A 19,874-nucleotide genomic window follows, 5' to 3' on the forward strand; every position below is an offset into this window, starting at 1 on the left:
CCGAATGGAGTTAGCAGTTGGTGGATCTTTGTTGAACTTCGTCCTGAAGTGTCGTTGCACTGTTATGACTGACTGATGTGAGTGCATTTCAAGCACGACATACGCTTTCTCGGCTCCTGTCGCCATTTTGTCTCACTGCGCTCTGGCGGCAGAAACCTGAAGTGCGGCTTCAGCCGAACAAAACTTTTGAGTTCTTCTACGTATCTGTAGCGTGTCGTGACCATATGTCAATGAATGGAGCTACAGTGAATTTATGAAATCGCTTCAATCATTTGTAATAGCCCTGTATTTATACATATAACATTAAGTTTGTACGGAAACCTGAGTGCTCGAGTCCTACTGACAGCCGACCAATATTTTGAAAATAAAACTATTCGCCGTGTTCTTTGAGCACACCTCGTATATTACCTTCACTAGATAGCTAAAGACTGTAGCTTGTTTTAGCAGACGAGAACGTGAGAGCAGTATCTTTGCACCTCGCCGGAGGTTGAATAGCATTGTTCAACGCTCGGCTTTCACTTTGTACTGAAATTAAATTATAACTCACAACGCAGCATAAACGTTACAGGCTGCCGGCGAACACTTCGAACAAATGAGCTTCCAACAGCTGTTGAATGTTTTTAAAACACCCACGATTTTCAGTCAATCAGCTACAGAAGCAAACTGCAAATATTTGCATTGCTCATATCTCACTCCTGCTTGTAGTATACCCACTGAAAAATACTGCTTCCCGCCAGGACTTCTTATAATTTTATTTCCCAACAGGTGCAGGAAAGCCCCTGCTGCCATGGGAAAGACGGTCTAATAGGTTAAGACAACAATCCAACTCAGGCGGAATAGGGAAAAGCTAGTTCCTCTGCTCCAGGCTAGACTAAACCAGAGAGATAAACACGTAGAGTGGCCGGGAATTACGGATAAGAAAGTTCCTTAGCCGAGAATCCGCCTCGGTAAAGAAGTGGAAATGTGAGGATGTACCCGCGTGGAGATGGTGCGGCACGTGACCGCTCAGCTGCGGACGCTGTCACGTGCGACAGGTGGCAGGTGCGCAACGGCTGAAGGTCGCGCTGGGCGCCTACACGTAGCGTTGCGCAAGGCGCGAGACCTTTGCGGGCGAATTGCTGCTGAAGCGCACAGCCTTGCCAACAGCTTCCCACAGCGCTATTACCGCGTTAACGGAATCGCCTCTCTCGGTTGTGGCGCTGTGCCAGGCAAGACAGTTCTGCCAGCGGCGCTCTGCAGGGGAACGCCTGACTTGAGATCGCCGTTTACACTTGCTTTCTCATCGCCACACTAGAGCCAGCACCCGTAGTCGAGGTAGCTAAAGCCGTCGGCACACGGACCGTGCTGTCGAACGTTAACGTTGAGCGTGCCAAGTTCAACGTGCTGCTGAACGTTCAGGAACGATGCGACTTGTGCATATGGTACGTGGGCCCCAACGTGGTATACGCGATCGCAACGCACTCCAGCGGCAGTTGAGGGATGTTTCTAGTTCGTAAATCACACTGTTTACTCAACGGGCGCGCGTAAAATTCCCACGTTAGCTCTATTAAAACGCACATTTCCTCCATCGTCCACGAAAGGGAAAGTACCACGTCCAATCAATAAGGACACAGGCTTATAAAAGTTCCATTACAAACAGTGCGGTACAAATTTGAAATACTTCTCCGCATAAGATAAACATTATTTCATCATTCCCACATTTTAGTAAAACCCCAGGGTCAGTCTTACTTGATCACTGTTCCTACCCAGTAGCAGAATCTTTGCAACATGTGAATTACGAAGCGTAAAAGGAGCAAAATATCTTTATACAGGTAGCGCAAGCTGTCCTGTAGTTTAAGCCAATCGGACAAAGTCACCCCTGAAAAAAAGGTAAAATTATATTTACAAAACATCAAATATTATAGTATATACTTATATTAAACTAATAATAAAGTATCAGAACCTTATAAAAACGCGAATGTTAGGGGAAAAAAATTGGAAGTCTTACGACGTGAACTACCGCCCCAACAAAAAACCCTTTACTGCAGAGAGACGCTACTCACTACGCCAAACCAACAGTACCTCTCAACTGTCATATTTACTTAGCCCTTGGTAAAAACTTTAATCGTAGGTAATTATGTTACTAATTGAAATTTAATTATAACAAATTGTACCAAGAACAGAGCGTTTTGGGTGGATCTTCAGTGTGTCGCTGCCTTCAAATAGCCTACTCTCATAATACGCAAGTTACAATAATTCTTTGGCTTCGAATATGATGTGTCTCATTAATTTATTGGATCGAATCACACAACTAACAATGGGTTTTCCAGTGATTCTCAATTTGCTGGTGCTCAGAAACGACATATATACATATAGGCTTGAAATGAATTCCAATATGACGCCTCACAACTCTGTACTGAAGGGAGACGGCGTGCGTGTGACGTAGGTGGCGTTGTTCCATCTCATTGGCCAACGCTCAGACGCACGCTCATAATATCCGACATGCAGATATTGCTCTGCACGTTCGGAAAGACTCCCGAACGCGCTATTCCACGCTATGACGTCAGAAACTCGGCACGCTCAACGTTCGGATGCACGGTCCGTATGCCGACGGCTTAACGTACGCCTTAGCGGTGCTACTCGACTTGGAGGCAGGCCGTTTCGAATCCTGGTAGCGGATGAAATCTTCACATGTCAGTATTTGGTCGGCAAGGGGAAGAGCGGTGGTGTCGTACGTCCTGGACTAAATATCTAACCCCTCTCCAGTGTGACATGAAGTGAAGGCATGTGACACTTTTGATGGTGATCCGTCTGTCGGAAAGAGGCGTTAAGCTCGGCAACCCCCTTGGTGCTATTGGAGAAGACTAGGCTATGCGTCGGCACCAGGTTGCACTCTCTCACTTCTCATCACCATCGTCTTACAATACAAACAGAACACTACACCCCACAGCGTCCATTACACTCACCTGTATTCCACAAACACACATACAACATAAACATCATACAATCAGATCCATTACGCTCACCCACACTCTACAAATGCATACACTGAGGTGGCGGCCGGCCGCGGTGGCCGAGCGGTTCTAGGCGCTTCAGTCCGGAACCGCGCGACTGCTACGGTCACGGGTTCGAATCCTGCCTCGGGCATGGATGTGTGTGATGTCCTTAGGTTAGTTAGGTTTAAGTATTTCTAAGTGTAGGGGACTGATGACCTCAGATGTTAAGTCCCATAGCGCTTAGAGCCATTGAACCATTTGAGGTGACGAAAGTTGTGGGATAGCAATATGCAAAGATACAGATGGCGGTAGTATCGCGTACAGAAGGTATAAAAGGGCAGTGCATTAGCGGAGCTGTCATTTATACTCAGATGATTCATGTAAAAAGGCTTCCTGCTTGATTATGGCCTCACGACGAGAATGAACAGACTTTGAATGCGGAATGGTAGTTGGAGCTGGACGCACAGGACATTCCATTTCGGAAATCGCTACGGAATTCAGTATTCCGAGATTCACAGAGTCAAGACTACCCCGAAAATACCACATTTCAAGCGTTACCCCTCACCATGGACAACGTAGTGGCCGACAGCCTTTACTTGAAGACTGAGAAAAACGGCGTTAGCCTAGAGTTGCCAGTGCTAACGGACAACGAGAACTGCGTGAAATAATTGTAGAAAGTAATGTGAGACGTACCGCGAACGTATCCGTTAGGACAGTGTGGCGAAATTTGACGTTTATGGGCAAAGGCAGCAGACGACTGACGCGATTGACTGTGCTAAAAGCACGACATTGCCTGCAGTGCCTCTTTTGGGCTCGTGGCGTTATCGGTTGGACCATAGACGACTGCAAAACCGATACCTGGTCAGGTGAGTCCCAATTTCAGTTGGTAGCAGCTCGTGGAAGGGTTGGAGTGTGGCGAAACCCCAGAAATCATCGACCTAGGTAGTCAACAAGACACCGTGCAAGCTAGCGGTGGGTCAACAATGGTGCGCGCTGTGTTTACATGGAATGGACTGGGTCCTCTGGTCCAATTGAAATGAAAAGTCGTGTGGCGAGGGTATCCCGGATGATGAAGACGACACAAACACCCAGTCCCTGAGAGGAGAAAATCTCCAACCCGGCCGGGAATCGATACCGGGCCCCCAGGCATGACAAGCCGGCACGCTCTCCACTCAGCTATGGTGGCGGACTCTGGTCCAATTGAACCGATCACTGACTGGAAACGGTTGTTTTGGGCTACTTGGAGACCATTTGCAGTCATTCATCGACTTCATGTTCCCAAGCAACCACGGAACTTTTATGGACGACGATGCGCCATGTCACAGGGCTACAGTTATTCACGATTAGTTTGAAGAATATTCTGGACTATTCGAGCTAATGATTTGACCACCCAGATCGTCCGACATGAATCCCATCGAACATTTATGGGACATAATCGAGAGGTCAGTTCGTGCAATAAATTGTGCCGCGCTTTCGCAATTGTGGACAAAAGGCAGTAAGGCTCAATATTTCTGTAGGGGGCTTTGTTGAGCCCACATCTCGTCGAGTTGCTGCTATACTCCGGGCGAAAGGCAGGCCGACACAATATGGGGAGGTATCGCATGACCTTTGTCACCTCAGTGTGTACGAGACAGCTCTCACTTATCCGCCAGGATAGGGGTCAGTGTGCACGGCGAAAGAGCGTACTTTCTAACACAGGGCTGAAACCACTCATTGGGATATCCCAACCAACAACAGCATACATTTCATCTATCGCACTAAAGTATGTGCTGCTGTGGAACCTCCTTTATTCAGGGCACATTAATCCAGGTTCGTCGTTCATGTGGATCGTTATTTTTTTGTACAGAAATTGTACGGAACTGGAGTGTCCGGAAATCACAGCAGCAACAATCGGCCGTGACAACCATTAAATTTCAATTCAGTCAACCGTCATACACAGATGCTGGCACGGTGCCAGTTAAAAAATTAGCATTGGACAGTACAGTATTGAACCGTTTGTTGCTACTGATAAGATCACGTCAAAGAAGAAGAAGGTATCAGTGTTCCAAGATGAAAAGTTCGATGCACTACGGACAGTCATTTGTGATTCCACAGATGCAGTTTGTACACTTAATAAACTGGTGACAATGTCGACCAGTCGGAATTCGTTGGACCATTTGCAAACATGCGAAGACGTTCAGCCATAGGTGTTCATGACATTGCGACAAGGCGGTTTTTGCCTCTAATAACGTTAGTACAACAATTCGCGCTCAGCCACGCGGACGTTAAAAAAGGGAAATGTAACAGAACTCTTACCGACAATGTATGCAATTGCAGTGGTTGATAGAGTGCCGCGCCGTTGATAGATCCACAGTTCTATCAATAAGTTACTTTTCCACCTGTGACTGCGCTTTACTAAAAGAAAACGATTCCACACTGTAGACAATTCTCTCTTTGAAAACGAATTAGTATTGCATTCACATAATTTATATTTTCACTCTTCCTCATTCTATATAAAACGGAAGTACTTGGATTTCAGTTAAGCTGCTTCTATCAAAATTTAACTTCCAGGACCACAAAAAAAGAAGAACTTCACAACGACAGTATTTACAATATACAAATTACATATGTTACTTCACATAGCGAAATAGCTAACATGTGTATCTAATAGATGATTTGAGCAAGATAACTAAATTTTACGGCTCATTGTTAATAAAATAAAGAAACAACTGCGAACACACTGTAGGAAGTGACGCAATGACTCTAAGGTGGCCAGCATTGGTGAGTTTCAACGCATATGACGGTGTGATTTCTGAAGAGAAATTTAGCGCCGTTTGCTCCTCTGCAGGTAATGACAGTAGTGATGATAGATTAGCTAACGAAGTTGGCGCTCAACCTGAAGTCAAAACGTGCACAGGGGTGAGACAATAACGATTCATTTTAAACGTTGGATGGAAACTACTTTGGCCGAAATAAGGCTTGTGAAACGCCAGCGTGATCGTGCTGCACGTAAACGTAAGACGAGCCTGGCTCAAAAGAAACTTACTGGTTGAGTGTTGTTTTTTTCCTAATATCGGCTCATAATAAATGAATATAATTTACAGTTTTTGTATTTACTTCAAAATAAATGTATTGTGTGTTTTTATAGTATTTAATAAACGTCTCTTATTTTTAATCTTCGCGTATTATCCTGATTTTCAGTAATCTACATGAATTACAGTCCCACACAGCCAAACTGAATTTTCTACTGTGCTAGTGTTGTCCGTAACGTGTCGATAGCACTGGAAGAAACTGGGCCAGAAGCAGCAACCTGCAGTTTCTCTTTTACGTGGTTGTAAAACGTGGCGCAAAGACGTGTCAGATTAACAAAATGGGTTCAGATGAAGTGCAAATACTAGCGACAAAATCTTTGCGATTGCGCAAGTGGTCATGCTCATCAGGGTACACCATACTCTTCGATAACCCAAGTCTCTTCAGAGTAAGGAGGTGAAGATTGTCACGATGAAAAAAAGACTGCCTTGTGGCGGGAGACGGCTTTCCCTACAAGGCAGTCACTGAGCAGCGTGTTAACGCCGGTCATTTCCAACAAGATGCGAAATTAGCACTTCGATGAGAACTACAGGTAGTGGATTACTTTCTGCAAACTCTGGATTATAAAATTGCTTGGCTACAATAGGTTCAGCACCTTCACCACGTATCATGCCGAGCTTATGATTGGTGATTGTGTCCAGTGTTTATTACATTCTTCAGATAAGAGTGTATGAGAGGTTTTTTCGAGCCTATAACATGTTTGTGATGGTAGCAGCCATTAGAGACAAAAAACAAGCTCAGACTTACAGTGCCTATGATCTTTATTAATGAACCACTCTTAAAGTGATATAAGACAGTGAAACTGATAGTGTTCTGTGAGTATTTTTTTTTACAAGTGTGGGTCGCGGATAACTCACCGCAGGCAAGTACGTATAGTTCTGAGAAACTCTTAAATTTGCTTCAAGCGATTTAAGGAAACAAAATGAAACTTTAATACCTGACAGCTTGATGTGAACTGGCGACAATCATACTATACGAGAGTCGAGTGTCGAAACTACGTACATTCCAACTCGATTGGTGCATGCGGGCATGAGCGACGCACACTATGGTCACAGTCGATGAGAAACAACGTGCTGAGGCAAACAGTTACATCTAAGCGGCTATTTCGCTGTTTGCCTCTGTGCTGTGCACCTGAGTCCAGCGTTAGTAATCATATAGCAGCTTACGCTGATCAGCGGTGTCGCCTGCAGCATCAGTAATGGCTTGTGTTCATTGCTGTACAAAACTCGATAATGTCTAGTGAAGTTCTTTACCTCTACAGCTCCTGAGGAAGGTAGTCTACAAAAGAATCCGATTGCCTTATTTGACTCAGAGTGGCCGAGCGGTTCTAGGCGCTACAGTCTGGAACCGCACGACAGCTACGGTCGCAGGTTCGAATCCTGCCTCGGGCATAGATGTGTGCGATGTCCTTAGGTTAATTAGGTTTACGTAGTTCTAAGTTCTAGGGGACTGATGACCTCAGAAGATAAGTCCCATAGTGCTTAGAGCCATTTGAACCATTTGAATCTTATTTGACTCGCCTTTGATGCCTACCTTTATTCATTTCACATGCATGTTTGAATCTATGAACAGATCTAACAGACTGTCATCAAAACATGCAGTGAACAAAACAAAAATTGCAGCTGGTCGAACTTCAGCAAATAAGCAGTTCAGCAATCTATACAGGGTGCTACAAAAAGGCACGGCCAAACTTTCAGGAAACATTCCTCTCACACAAAGAAAGAAAATATGTTATGTGGACATGTGACCGGAAACGCTTACTTTCCATGTTAGAGCTCATTTTATTACTTCTCTTAAAATCACATTTATCATGGAATGGAAACACACAGCAACAGAACGTACCAGCGTGACTTCAAACACTTTGTTACAGGAAATATTCAAAATGTCCGTTAGCGAGGATACATGCATCCACCCTCCGTCGCATGGAATCCCTGATGCGCTGATGCAGCCCTGGAGAATGGCGTACTGTATCACAGCCGTCCACAATACGAGCACGAAGAGTCTCTACATTTGGTACCGGGGTTGCGTAGACAAGAGCTTTCAAATGCCCCCATAAATGAAAGTCAAGAGGGTTGAGGTCAGGAGAGCGTGGAGGCTATGGAATTGGTCCCCCTCTACCAATCCATCGGTCACCGAATCTGTTGTTGAGAAGCGTACGAACACTTCGACTGAAATGTGCAGGAGCTCCATCGTGCATGAACCACATGTTGTGTCGTATTTGTAAAGGCACATGTTCTAGCAGCACAGGTAGAGTATCCGGTATGAAATCATGATAACGTGCTCCATTGAGCGTAGGTGGAAGAACATGGGGCCCAATCAAGACCTCACCAACAATGCCTGCCCTAACGTACACCGAAAATCTGTGTTGATGGCGTGATTGTACAATTGCGTGCGGATTCTCGTCAGCCCACACATGTGGCGGTGAATCAAGGAAGTACAGTACATACTGACGAAACTAAATTGAGCTCTAACATGGAAATTAAGCGTTTCCGGACACATGTCCACATAACATCTTTTCTTTATTTGTGTGTGAGGAATGTTTCCTGAAAGTTTGGCCGTACCTTTTTGTAACACCCTGTAGAAGAAGACAGAAACAAATTTAGTATGTGGTATGTCCTGGTGTAAAAGTGCAATCTGTTATTGGAAGACTTTCTCGCAGGAAGGAGAATGTTACAGAAAAGGACCGCAGTTTAAAATCAATAATGGGTGACCATTCGGTCTGCCGAGCGCTGTTGGCAAGCGGGGTGCACTCAGCCCTTGTGAGGCAAACTGAGAAGCTACTTGATTGAGAAGTAGCGGCTCAGGTTTCGTAAACTGACATACGGTCGGGAGAGGGGTGTGCTGACCATATGCCCCTCCACATGCGCATCCAGTGACGCCTGTGGGCTGAGGATTACACGGCGGCCGGTCGGCAACTATTGGGCGTTCATGGCCGGTTCGGGCGGAATTTAGTTTTTATAAAAGTACTTAGGTTTATGATGAATGTATAATTGGAAATATCAGGTACTAATAACGAAGTGCCAGTAGCATATACAAAAAATAAAAAAAAAATAACAGCTACTGTCATTGACGAAATCGGTAGCTCTCTCAAAACATCCTTAAGATATTCTGACACGTTATAGTTGGCCAACAGATCTTTCACCACTAGCAAATTAATCGTGCGGTTACACATATACGTGTAGGAAACACTGTGATATACCTGTAAAAGATCTTGATCTCTCTATCCATTGCTGCCAAATAATAAGAGCTAGTTTTGAAAAATTCATCAATCTACAGGCCTGTAAACAATCTGCTTCAGACCACAAATTTCAGGATCTTTCGAGGACTTTGCTAAAGCAAAGCTGTGAGGAAGTATCTGCAGAAAATAACATAGATGCAAAATCCTCCCCATTTTCTACGTTATTTAAGTGGAATATTTTGTTTTTTCAGACACTTGCGAAAGTATCCAAACCAATAGCGATGTCTGACATACAGATAAGTAAATAACAGCAGATAGTTACAAATCAACCAGACACCCGAAATGTCTCATCTACATAATATAATCCATAGTGAGCTGGAGTACCAAACCTGTACCAGCATTACAAAAATGAATGCATGGAACTACTGCTCATTGCAAGAAGTTGTCCTATTCGAACCAATGGCCTCGCTGTTGACAGGATGTTGCAGCCCAACCTTTCTTTCTCTTTTCAGATCACAGGAAGAATGACAGACTCAGTAAAATATATTTGAAATCCACTGTATCTTTATTAGTGTGCGCAACTAGGTGAACCACAATTGCAACGCTTGTTGTGATGTCGATGTCCGTCAAATCGACCTAATTTTCTCTCTTAATTTATATCTAAGTGTGAATTGGTCTAACAAATATTAGCACCACAAAAAGGCGGAAATAATACTGAGTCATCGTGTTAACTCAGGTTTCATCATTATCTGCAATGTTTATCATTAGAATGGATTATACCTTATAAAATTTCTTTGATCGTGCTAGACGAGACACTGTTACTGAGAAGAGTACTTCCATCATTCAGAGAGCGAAAGTATAGATTCCTAACAGATAGTTCTCTTTCGCTGAAACCTAAAAAAAAAAATTCCTTTCGCTTCAGAGCGATATTACTTTCCTCAGAATATCGTTTTCATGTGTCTCTGAAATACATACACTCACATACATGCCGAAACTGTGAAATGTAATAACAATTTTTTCTCAGTACTAGACCAATATTTTGTATGTATTAAGACCAAAGATAAGCTATAAACATAGATTTTCATAGACAACGAATACATTATACTTTTATTCTTTTCAGTAACGATACTGGTTGAGACAAGTAGTACTCTCTCTAAATTCCGTCCATCGGCTCTGGTGGCAGCACAGGTAGCGACCGCCCGTTGTGTCAGTCTCTTCCAACGGCGTCATTCGATGTGGTATGGAGGGGTGTGTGGTGAGCTCGCCGCTCTTCCGTTGTCTATTTTCTCGACCTCGAGCCGCTACTACTCTGTCAAGCAACTCCTCAGTTGGCATCGCGAGGCTGGGAGTACTCCGTTCCATCTCCCAACGAAGGAAAATTACCAGAGTATCTATGGAGAAGCCATACTAACCCGTAGGTCCTGAAGAGGGGCAGTAGCCTTTTCAATAGTTGTTGGGCAACAGTCTGGATGATTGAGCCTTGTAACATAGCCAACATGATGTTGCTGTGCTGCTACTGCGAACGGCTGAAAGCAAGGAGAAACTACAGTCCTTTTCCGAGGGTATGCAGCTCTCTGTTTGGTTTAAGGATGGGATAGTCTTAAGTAAAATATACTGGAGGTAAAATGGTCCCCAATTAGGATCTGCAGACGGGAACTACTCAGGAAGATGTCATGATGGGGAAATACAAAAGCGGCATTTTACGGGTCAGAGTGCTTGGAATGTTTCATATTTTATTGTCTAGGTAGATTAGAGGATTTAAAAGCGGAAATGGATAGGCTGAAGTTCGATAAAGTGGGAATCTGCGAAACGCGATGAGGAGAAGAAGACTTCTGGTCAAGTGAGTACAGAGATATAGACACTAAATCAGGTAGGAGTAGGCTTAATTGTGATTAAGAAAATAGGAATGCCGGTAAGTTGCTATGAACAGCATGGTGACACGTTATCATAACAAAGTTACATGCAAAGCGAACATCTACATCAGCATTACAAGTTTATATGCCATATAGTTCTGCAGATGAGGAGATTGAAAGAATGTATATTGACATAAAAAAATTATTCAGATAGTTAATGGAGACGAAAATTTAATTCAGGTGGGGTACTGGAATTCGGTAATAACAAAAGTAAGAGAAGGAAAAATAGTACGAGAAAATGAACTGGGGGAAAGGGAGGTAGAGGAAGGGAAATAAATGAAACAGGAAGTCAGCTGGTTGAATCCTGCACGCAGCGTACGGAAATGAAAAATAGGATGTCAGATGGTAGAATTTTGCGCGCAGTGTAAATTAATCACCACAAACACAGTTTGTACCCAGAGAAGGGATCTGGAGACACTGTAAGATTCCGCATTGATTACAAAAGGTGTAAGGGGCATAATTGCCGATATTTCTATGACGGTGTACTGAACAACATTGCGTCAGTATTTAAGTCATTTGCACACTAATGATTATAGCTATTGTGAGTCGTATGTTTTTAGTTTGGCTAGTACCTTCAAGAGTACATGTGGCAAGAGCAAGCCGATAATGTTTATTTTCCCCTGTGCAACATGTCAAGTGTTGAAGTGTGGACTCCTGAACCCAAAATGGTTTGTCTATACTGACAGGGATAGTCTGTTTAGTGGTGCAGTTACGATCATGCAGAAAACATCAGGTAGTAAATGATGTGACGTGCTTGCTGGAACACAGAGAAAAAACAACCAACACACTGACGTGTATAAATATTAAGGTACCACACTAAAAATATTTGCGCTTATACTCGTTACACTCTGTGGAATGGTAAGATAAAGATTTCGAAACCACATTTTAAACAGTAATAAGGAGGAGTAAAATCTGACTATAATTAATTGGTTTTCGACTGCAGATTAAAACCGACTTAACTGTAGATGTGTATGAACCTAAGAACGTGGGACTTAGATAAGTTGAAAAAACCACAGGTTGTTGAGACTAGAAGGGAACATTACACAATGACTGACTGAAAAAGGTGCAAGAACACAACAGATGACGAATGGGCGGCCTTGGGAAATGAAATAGTTAAGGAGACAGAAGATCAAATAAGCAAAAAGACAAAGCCCATTGCAAACTCTTGGATAACACATGAGATACTGAACGCAATTGACGAAAGGAAAAGTATAAAAACGTAGCTGTTGGACCATCACATTTCATTCGCACCCTGTAACCAGACGAGCCAGCCTGCTGTCTCCAAATTCTGCAGACAGGGCCACAGTATGGTATGGCTGAAGTAGTGCGATGCAAGCCACCAGCCTGGCACATTGGATAGCTTGATTACCTCGAGAAGCCGACTGCCTGGGCCCGCACATGACAGAAAGCGGCGCCTTTTCATAGAAACCCCTGGTGGAGATAGTATAAATAATTGACGCCCCAGCCACATTTAACTGTTGTCGCCTGGTGCCCGCACAGAGAATGCCCAAGCCAGCCGCCAACTCATTGTCGGCCACCTAGCCTCATCTACATCTAGCCGCTGGTCTATGGGCAGCCCCTAGTCTTGATGCTGGCGGGTCCTGAACTGGCGCCTTGACGCTGCTGCCTGCTGCAGGCTAACTCAGCCAACTCCTGGACTCCGTCAAGGGGTCCTCGGTTCGCAGTCCGCTCTTGGGGGCGCCTAGTTCCTGACTTACTGCTGCCGGCTGTTGGCGTTCGTCGCTTCCTCGCCTTTGCTGCTGGTGAGCCGGTCTGATGCAGCTCAAGCCGCAAGGCCTCTGACGCAAGCGAGTCTGACCTCTGACGTCCGTGCTCCACGAGCGCACCGCTGCGCTGGTGGGCTCTGCCGCCTGGAGGCACCGCACGTCATCAACATGACGTCTTATACTGCGTGAATTCTGCTAAATAAACCTATTGCTGCTACCACTGCGTAGACGACTTTACGACGGCCGGGGAACTGGTGCTCGCGCCTAGGGTCCAGGCAAGTTATGGGGTCAATGACGCTCGGACTACTCTGACGAGTAATAAAACAAATGAATCAGGCAAAAGCGAGTATAGACGTCTAAAAAATGTATTGATCTCGGGTGGTCACAACAGTAATACGTCGACTAGGAGGCGGGAGACAGACGTGGGTAGCTGGGCACAATACAAGATATCAGTAGGCAGTAATCAAACGCGTTTACTTTTCTTTTGATAAGCTGTCATGCAGAAGGTAACAAGTGTTTCCAATCCCTGAATAACGTCTTTTGTCAACTCAACTGTAAACTGACTTTCTAGCTGCTGTGGTTCTCGCTCACCTAACAGCCGCTCTCCCGCGGAGCTGAGCTGTCGAAACGAGGCGACGATCTGCGCTGACGAACCAGCCCAGTGCGCTATCGTCGACCTCCTTTATGCCAGCGCCGGAGGGGGCGCTAGTGTTGTGTAGTCTGCCCTGACTGGGGACGTGCTGCGTCTGGTTTGCGTGTACTGAAACGCTGGCGCCACCCCTCGGGGTCAGCAGATTCTGACGTTCGAGCTGGCGGGCTTTCTGACGGCAAGGGTACGAGTGGCCTCTTTCGATGACACCACAAAATGAAACTCATAGGAAGTGCGAAATGGCACAGCAGGAATGGCTAGACGAGAATTGCAATGCATGGGTCTAACTAAGGTAAAATAAAACAAAAAAAAAAAAAAAAAAAACAAAAACGCAAGAGACTAAAGGACAAGTGGAAGACTTTAAGAGGGTAGGATGTCAAAAAGGCCGACTCGGAGCAGGAGAGGCACAACAGGACATTTTAATTTCCACTGTCTGTACTTTAACAAATAAATTCGTAAAACTTTGTCAGCATGACCAGGAAGGATCCAGGATTCACACATCATTTTACCCGTGACGTGCAGCAGATCTACCGTGGTGTTTTTTAGGTTATTACTCCTTCTCATTCCGAGAAAAAAATGTAACACTATTTTTTTTTCCTTTCAGGAAAGATGAGGCTGCTCTTCACTGGAACACTGCAGTACATCGCAGCGTTTACTGGTAAGCATCTGAAAATTACTTTCCTGAATGCTATAAAATAATGGAGTTGATGAGGTAATAACATGTAATCGATTCGACAAGAGAAGTTTTCTTCTTTGTAATGAAAATGTTAGAATCCAGTTGGGCCAAGGGGAAGTTTCATCAGATTTTACTGTTGATAAAGATCCTTTCTTTTGGGAAATCAGTGACAAAACACGAGATCACGTAGTACAATACGGATTTAATCAGAATATAAGCTGTGATTCTGTGAAGTCAGAGCGTGCATATTCTGATAAACGAAGATTTATGTTTAAGGATTTGTTTGAAAGGAAATTGTTGAATGGAGACTTCGTGCAACGCGATTACTTGATTTACTCACCCAGTCAGGGATCACTTTACTGTGCACCATTTAAAGTGTTTGGGGATTCATCCCAGTACGCTACAAGTGGCTTTAGTGATTGGGAACACGCTAATCAAAGGGTGAATGAACATGAAAATTCCAGTGCACATCGCCATAAGTTTCAGACAAAGGGGAAATACTATGTACAACTGAAAGTATTTGAGAAGGCAGTGGTTGTAGCGAAAAAACTTTGCTCAAGGGGACTGCCATTTCGTGGAAATGAAGAACAGTTTGGTTCCTTAAGGAATGGCAATGTGTTTAGAGCTGATAGCTGAATTTGATCGATTCTTAGCAACTCATATAACTAAAAATGGGAAACAGGGTAAAGGAAACACCTCATATTTACCATTTAGCACTTATGAAGAAATTATCAATATTATGGGGAAGACTGTCACAGAAAAGACTGTTATTGAATCAGAAGCTACAGGGATATTGTAAAGAGCTTAACTCTAAAAATATTGCATTTTTGGCTGCAATACGGGGGAGTATTCTGGAACGTTTCAGTGCAGTGAGTACAGCACTACAGCCGGAAGAAGACGACATATCTGCGGTAGTGGAACTTTATACTTCACTTCTGACTTTCATTGATGAGATGACTAAGTCTTTTGAAGCGTACAAAAAGCTGACAGAGAGAAAATTGGAGACCATGCAACATCTTCTGCGAGTCAATGAAACTCAAGAAAAACGCGTGAAGAAACGAAAGAAATTCTTTGATGACTCTGGGTCAGAAAATGAAACGGTGGTCTGCAAATCTGAAGGTGACGTACTGAAGACCAATTATTTAATTGTTTTGAATAGACTATCCGCAGAGCTCAAAATTGTCTTGGTGTCTACAAAGAGTTTCCTGAAAAGTTCTCTTTCTTAATCAGTTTGATGGAAATGGACTCGATGAAATGTATAATACTGAAAAACAGCTGAAGCATTTTTACTCAGGGGACATAGAGGATTCTTTTGGAACACAATGTGCCCATCTCAAAAGCATCCTTTTGAGTTCTAGATACGAGAAAGGTCCGCCTTTACCAGTCTTAAATAAAATGCTAACAGAGAAATCCCTCATTGATATTTATCCAAAAATCAGTATCGCTGTGCAATATTTATTTGACCGCAGCAGCGACGAACTGCTCTGCTGAACGATCCTCCTCAGTTCTTGGAAGGGTTAAGAACTACTTGCGTGCTTCTCAGACTCAAGGTGGTTTGAATCACTTGGCTGTATTAGCAATAGAAAATGATCTGACTGTGAAACTGGACTTTGAAAATGTGATAAATGTGTTTGCCGATAATAAGGCAAGACGAAACCATTGAACTGATGATATTCTTTGTTGATATAATAATCAATTACCATAATTCCATATATATATATATATATATATATATATATATATATATATATATATACTTATTTTAAATACTGTATTTATAATTTTGTTGCTAAATGTTTTTCAAAATTGACTAAGTTTGTTGTTGGAGGGGGGGGGGGCGAGGACGAAAAAAGTTATTGGGCCCATGGACATAACGTTATCTAAATACGGGGTTGTGTATGCGTAATATCAGTAAGGTTTTAGTCGGTCAAATCATGGTTTTCAGTTTGTCTACTGACACGCGTTTTCTGTCACTGACAGCTTGACCATTATTAATTCGCGAACATTGATACATTCCGTAAAAAGAAAAACGTGCAAGTCCCTGATGTGAGTGGGTTATGTTGCTGCTTGTAAGGTATTTAAATTATCTAGTGGATGACGTCAGAAGCTCCGTGGGACGATTCGCGGTAGATGTACACTGAAGCGCCAAGGAAACTGGTATAGGCACGTGTTATCAGATATGTAAGCTGGTAGAATACGGGGCTGCGGTCGGATACGGCTACATAAGATACCAAGTGACTGACGCAGTTGTTAGATCGGCTACTGCTTCTACTATGGCAGGTTATCAAGATTTAAGTGAGTTTGAACATTGCGTTATAGACGGGCGCACGAGCGATGGGACACAGCATCACCGAGGTAGCGATGAAGTGGGGATTTTCCCCTTACGACCATTTCACGAGTATACCGTGAATATCAGGAATCCGGTAAAACGTCAAATCTACGATATCGTTGCGTCCGGAAAAAGATCCTGCAAGAAGGGGACCAACGACGACTGAAGAGAATCGTTCAACGTGACAGAAGTGCAACTTTTCCGCTAATTGCTGCAAATTTCAGTGCTGTGCCATCAACAAGTGTCAGCGTGTGAATCATTCAACGAAACATCATCGATTTGGGCTTTCGGAGCCGAAGGCCACTCGTGTACCGTCGATGACTGCAGGAGACAATGCTTTACGCCTCATCTGGTCCCGTCAACGCCGACATTGGACTGTTGAGGACTGGAAACATGTTGCCTGGTCGGACGAGTCGTTTCAGATTGTATCGAGCAGATGGACGTGTATGGGTATGGAGATAACCTCATGAATCCATGAACCCTGCATGTCAGGAGGGGACTGTTGAAGCTGGTAGAGTTTCTGATATGGTGTAGGGCGTGTGCAGTTGGAGTGAGTTGGGACCCCTGATACGTCTAGATACGACGTAAGTATCCTGTCTGATCACCTGCATCCATTCATCTCCATTGTGCATTCCGACGGGCTTGGGCAATTCCAGCAGGACAATGCGACACCCCACACGTCCAGAATTGTTACAGAGTGGCTCTAGGAACACTCTTCGGAGTTTAAACACTTGCGCTGACCACCAGACTCACCAGACGCGAACATTATTGAACATATCTCGGATGCCTTGCAACGACCTATTCAGAAGAGATCTCCAACCCCTCGTACTCTTAAGGATTTATGGACAATCCTGCAGGATACGTGATGTGAATTTCCTCCAGCACTACTTCAGACATTAGTCGAGTCCATGCCACTTCATGTTGGGGCACTTCTGCGTGCTCGTGGAGACCCTGTACGACATTACGCAGGTGTACCAGTTTCTTTGGCTCTTCAGTCTAGTTGCTGAAAAGAAGAGTCTAATGCATGGAGATTGCAGTAAGCTTTTGAAAGACCTGCAGAGCATCGACGATCGGTGTATTGATTCGCAGTTAACTATGTACGTAAATAAATGTAAAGTACTGCTTACAAATTGCAGAAGAGACAGATTATCATATTGGGGATAAATCGAACTGTAAAATAACCGTACAGGCGACTGAAGTGAAATGACTGCATAGAACGTAAAATAGGGGCCAGGCTGAGATTAATTGGGTGAATCGTAAGGAACTGTAATTCACGTTCGATCGATTCTTCTGCATTGGTTTTCAGTCTGGCACCCATGCCTGGTAAGCTTAATAGAGGAAATAGAGAAGATCCAATGAAGAGCGATGCGTTTCTTCGCGATTTGGTTATGTAGACGCTGAGCAACCTCCACTGGCAGCCGCTATACGAGATACGTTGTGCCTCGCAGAGACGCTTACTGTTAACAGCTACTGGAGGATATATTCAAAGAAGAGGCTGACAAGGTACTACTTTCTCCCACATACATCTAGCGAAATAAACACGAGGAGAAAAAAAAGTAAGAGGTGATATGGAGGCTACCTAGAGTAGCTCCCACACTATTCGCGGATATAACAGGAAAGTGGGGAAACGGCACTGGTACAAAAAGTGGCTTTCAGCATGTAGAGGTAGATATACAGATAAAATGAAACGTGTGTGTGGCTAGAGCTTCCTGTCGGGTAAACCGATCCCCTGGTGCAGGCTGTTTTAGTTGAGGTCACTTCGGTGACTTTCGTGTCGATTAGGATGAAATGGTGATGACAACTCTACACCCAGTTCCCGAGCGGAAAAATATTCCAACCTGGCCGGGAATCGAACCCAACTATTCGCAAGACTTTCTGCCGCGCTGACAACTCAGCTGTGGAGGTAGGACGTAGAAGATGAGGAGCTTCAAATGTCCACTCTCCTCTTTTTGCTGGACTTGTAGTGGTTATTAAAATTCTGGCATCGCTCTAATTCAGTATATACACAAATGATCTGATGGATAAGGTGAGCAGCAATCTGCAACTGTTTGCTGGTGGAACTGTTGTGTACGGGAAAGTATCGCTATTCTGAGAGTAAAGGAGGATACGGGATGACATCTACAGATTTTCTAGTTGGTATGATGGCTGACAGCTTGCTGGAAATCGCTACGGTCGCAGGTTCGAATCCTTCCTCGGGCATGTCGGGCATGGCTGTGTGTGATGTCCTTAGGTTAGCTAGGTTTAAGTAGTTCTAAGTTCTAGGGGACTGATGACCTCAGAACTTAAGTCCCATAGTGCTCAGAGCCATTACCGAATTCCTTTTTCCGAGTGTACTGTGTCTGAGTTCTTTTTTTGCTGGAAATGTAGAAACATGTAAGTTAATGCAGATGAGCAGGAAAACAACCATGCAATGTTAGAATACAGTATTGATGGTGTATTGATTGATAAAGTCATGTCGGTGTAGATAGTCGTAATGATGCAAAGCAGCATGAAGTGGAATGAACACATAAGGAGGGTAGTAGGAAAGGCAAATGCTAGACTTCGGGTGCTTGCGAGAATTTTAGGAAAATGTTGTTCATTTATAAAGGAGGATGCGGATAGAACACTAGCGTGATCCATTCCTGAGCACTGTTATACTGTTTAGGTTCCCCACCAGTTCGATTTGGACGAAGACACTGATGTACGTCACATGCGTGCTGCTAGATTTGTTACTGCTGGGTTCGATCAACACAGTCATTGAGGAGACACTTCGTGAACTCAAAAGAGAATCGCCGGATAGGAGACAACGGTCTTTTTTGCCAAACACTATTGAGAAAATTTAGGGAAACTACTCTTGCAGATGACTGTAAAATGTTTCTACTGCGCTCAACAAACATTTCGCGTAAGGGTTACAAAGGCAAGATAAGAGAAATTAGGGTTCATACAGTCGCTTGTGCCTTGTTAAATTTCCAAATGAAACAGGAATGGAAATGAATAGTAGTGGTAAGATGTACTTCCCGCCGTGCACCGTACAGTGGCTTACGGGATGTTTACGCCGAGGTGATGGATAGCGATATGCACATATACACATGACGATAGTATCGCGTACACAAGGCATAAAGGGATAGTGAATTGCTGGAGCTGTCATTTGTACTCAGGTGATGCCTGTGAAAAGGTTTTTGACTTGATTATGAACCCATGACGGGAATTAGCAGACTTGAAATGCAGAATGGTAGTTGGAGCTATACCCATGGGACATTCCATTTCGGAAATAGTTAGGAAATACAATATTCCAAGATCCACAGTGTCAAGAGTGTGCCGAAATGCCACATTTCAGGCACTACATCTCACCACGGACAACGTAATGGACGACTTACTT

General features: G+C 43.9%; 1 protein-coding gene across 1 annotated transcript in view; it reads left to right on the forward strand.

Moving 5' to 3' along the window:
* LOC126482080 (facilitated trehalose transporter Tret1-like) overlaps window positions 1-19,874 on the forward strand; it is a 131,799-nt gene that overhangs the window by 63,787 nt on the left and 48,138 nt on the right. The window contains exon 2 of the mRNA XM_050106056.1: window positions 14,116-14,169. Coding sequence (XP_049962013.1) covers window positions 14,121-14,169 — 49 coding nt within the window. The 5' untranslated portion in view covers window positions 14,116-14,120. The remainder of the gene's footprint in view (window positions 1-14,115; window positions 14,170-19,874) is intronic.

This window comes from Schistocerca serialis, chromosome 5 (assembly GCF_023864345.2).
Source record: "Schistocerca serialis cubense isolate TAMUIC-IGC-003099 chromosome 5, iqSchSeri2.2, whole genome shotgun sequence".
Classification (NCBI taxonomy): domain Eukaryota; kingdom Metazoa; phylum Arthropoda; class Insecta; order Orthoptera; family Acrididae; genus Schistocerca; species Schistocerca serialis.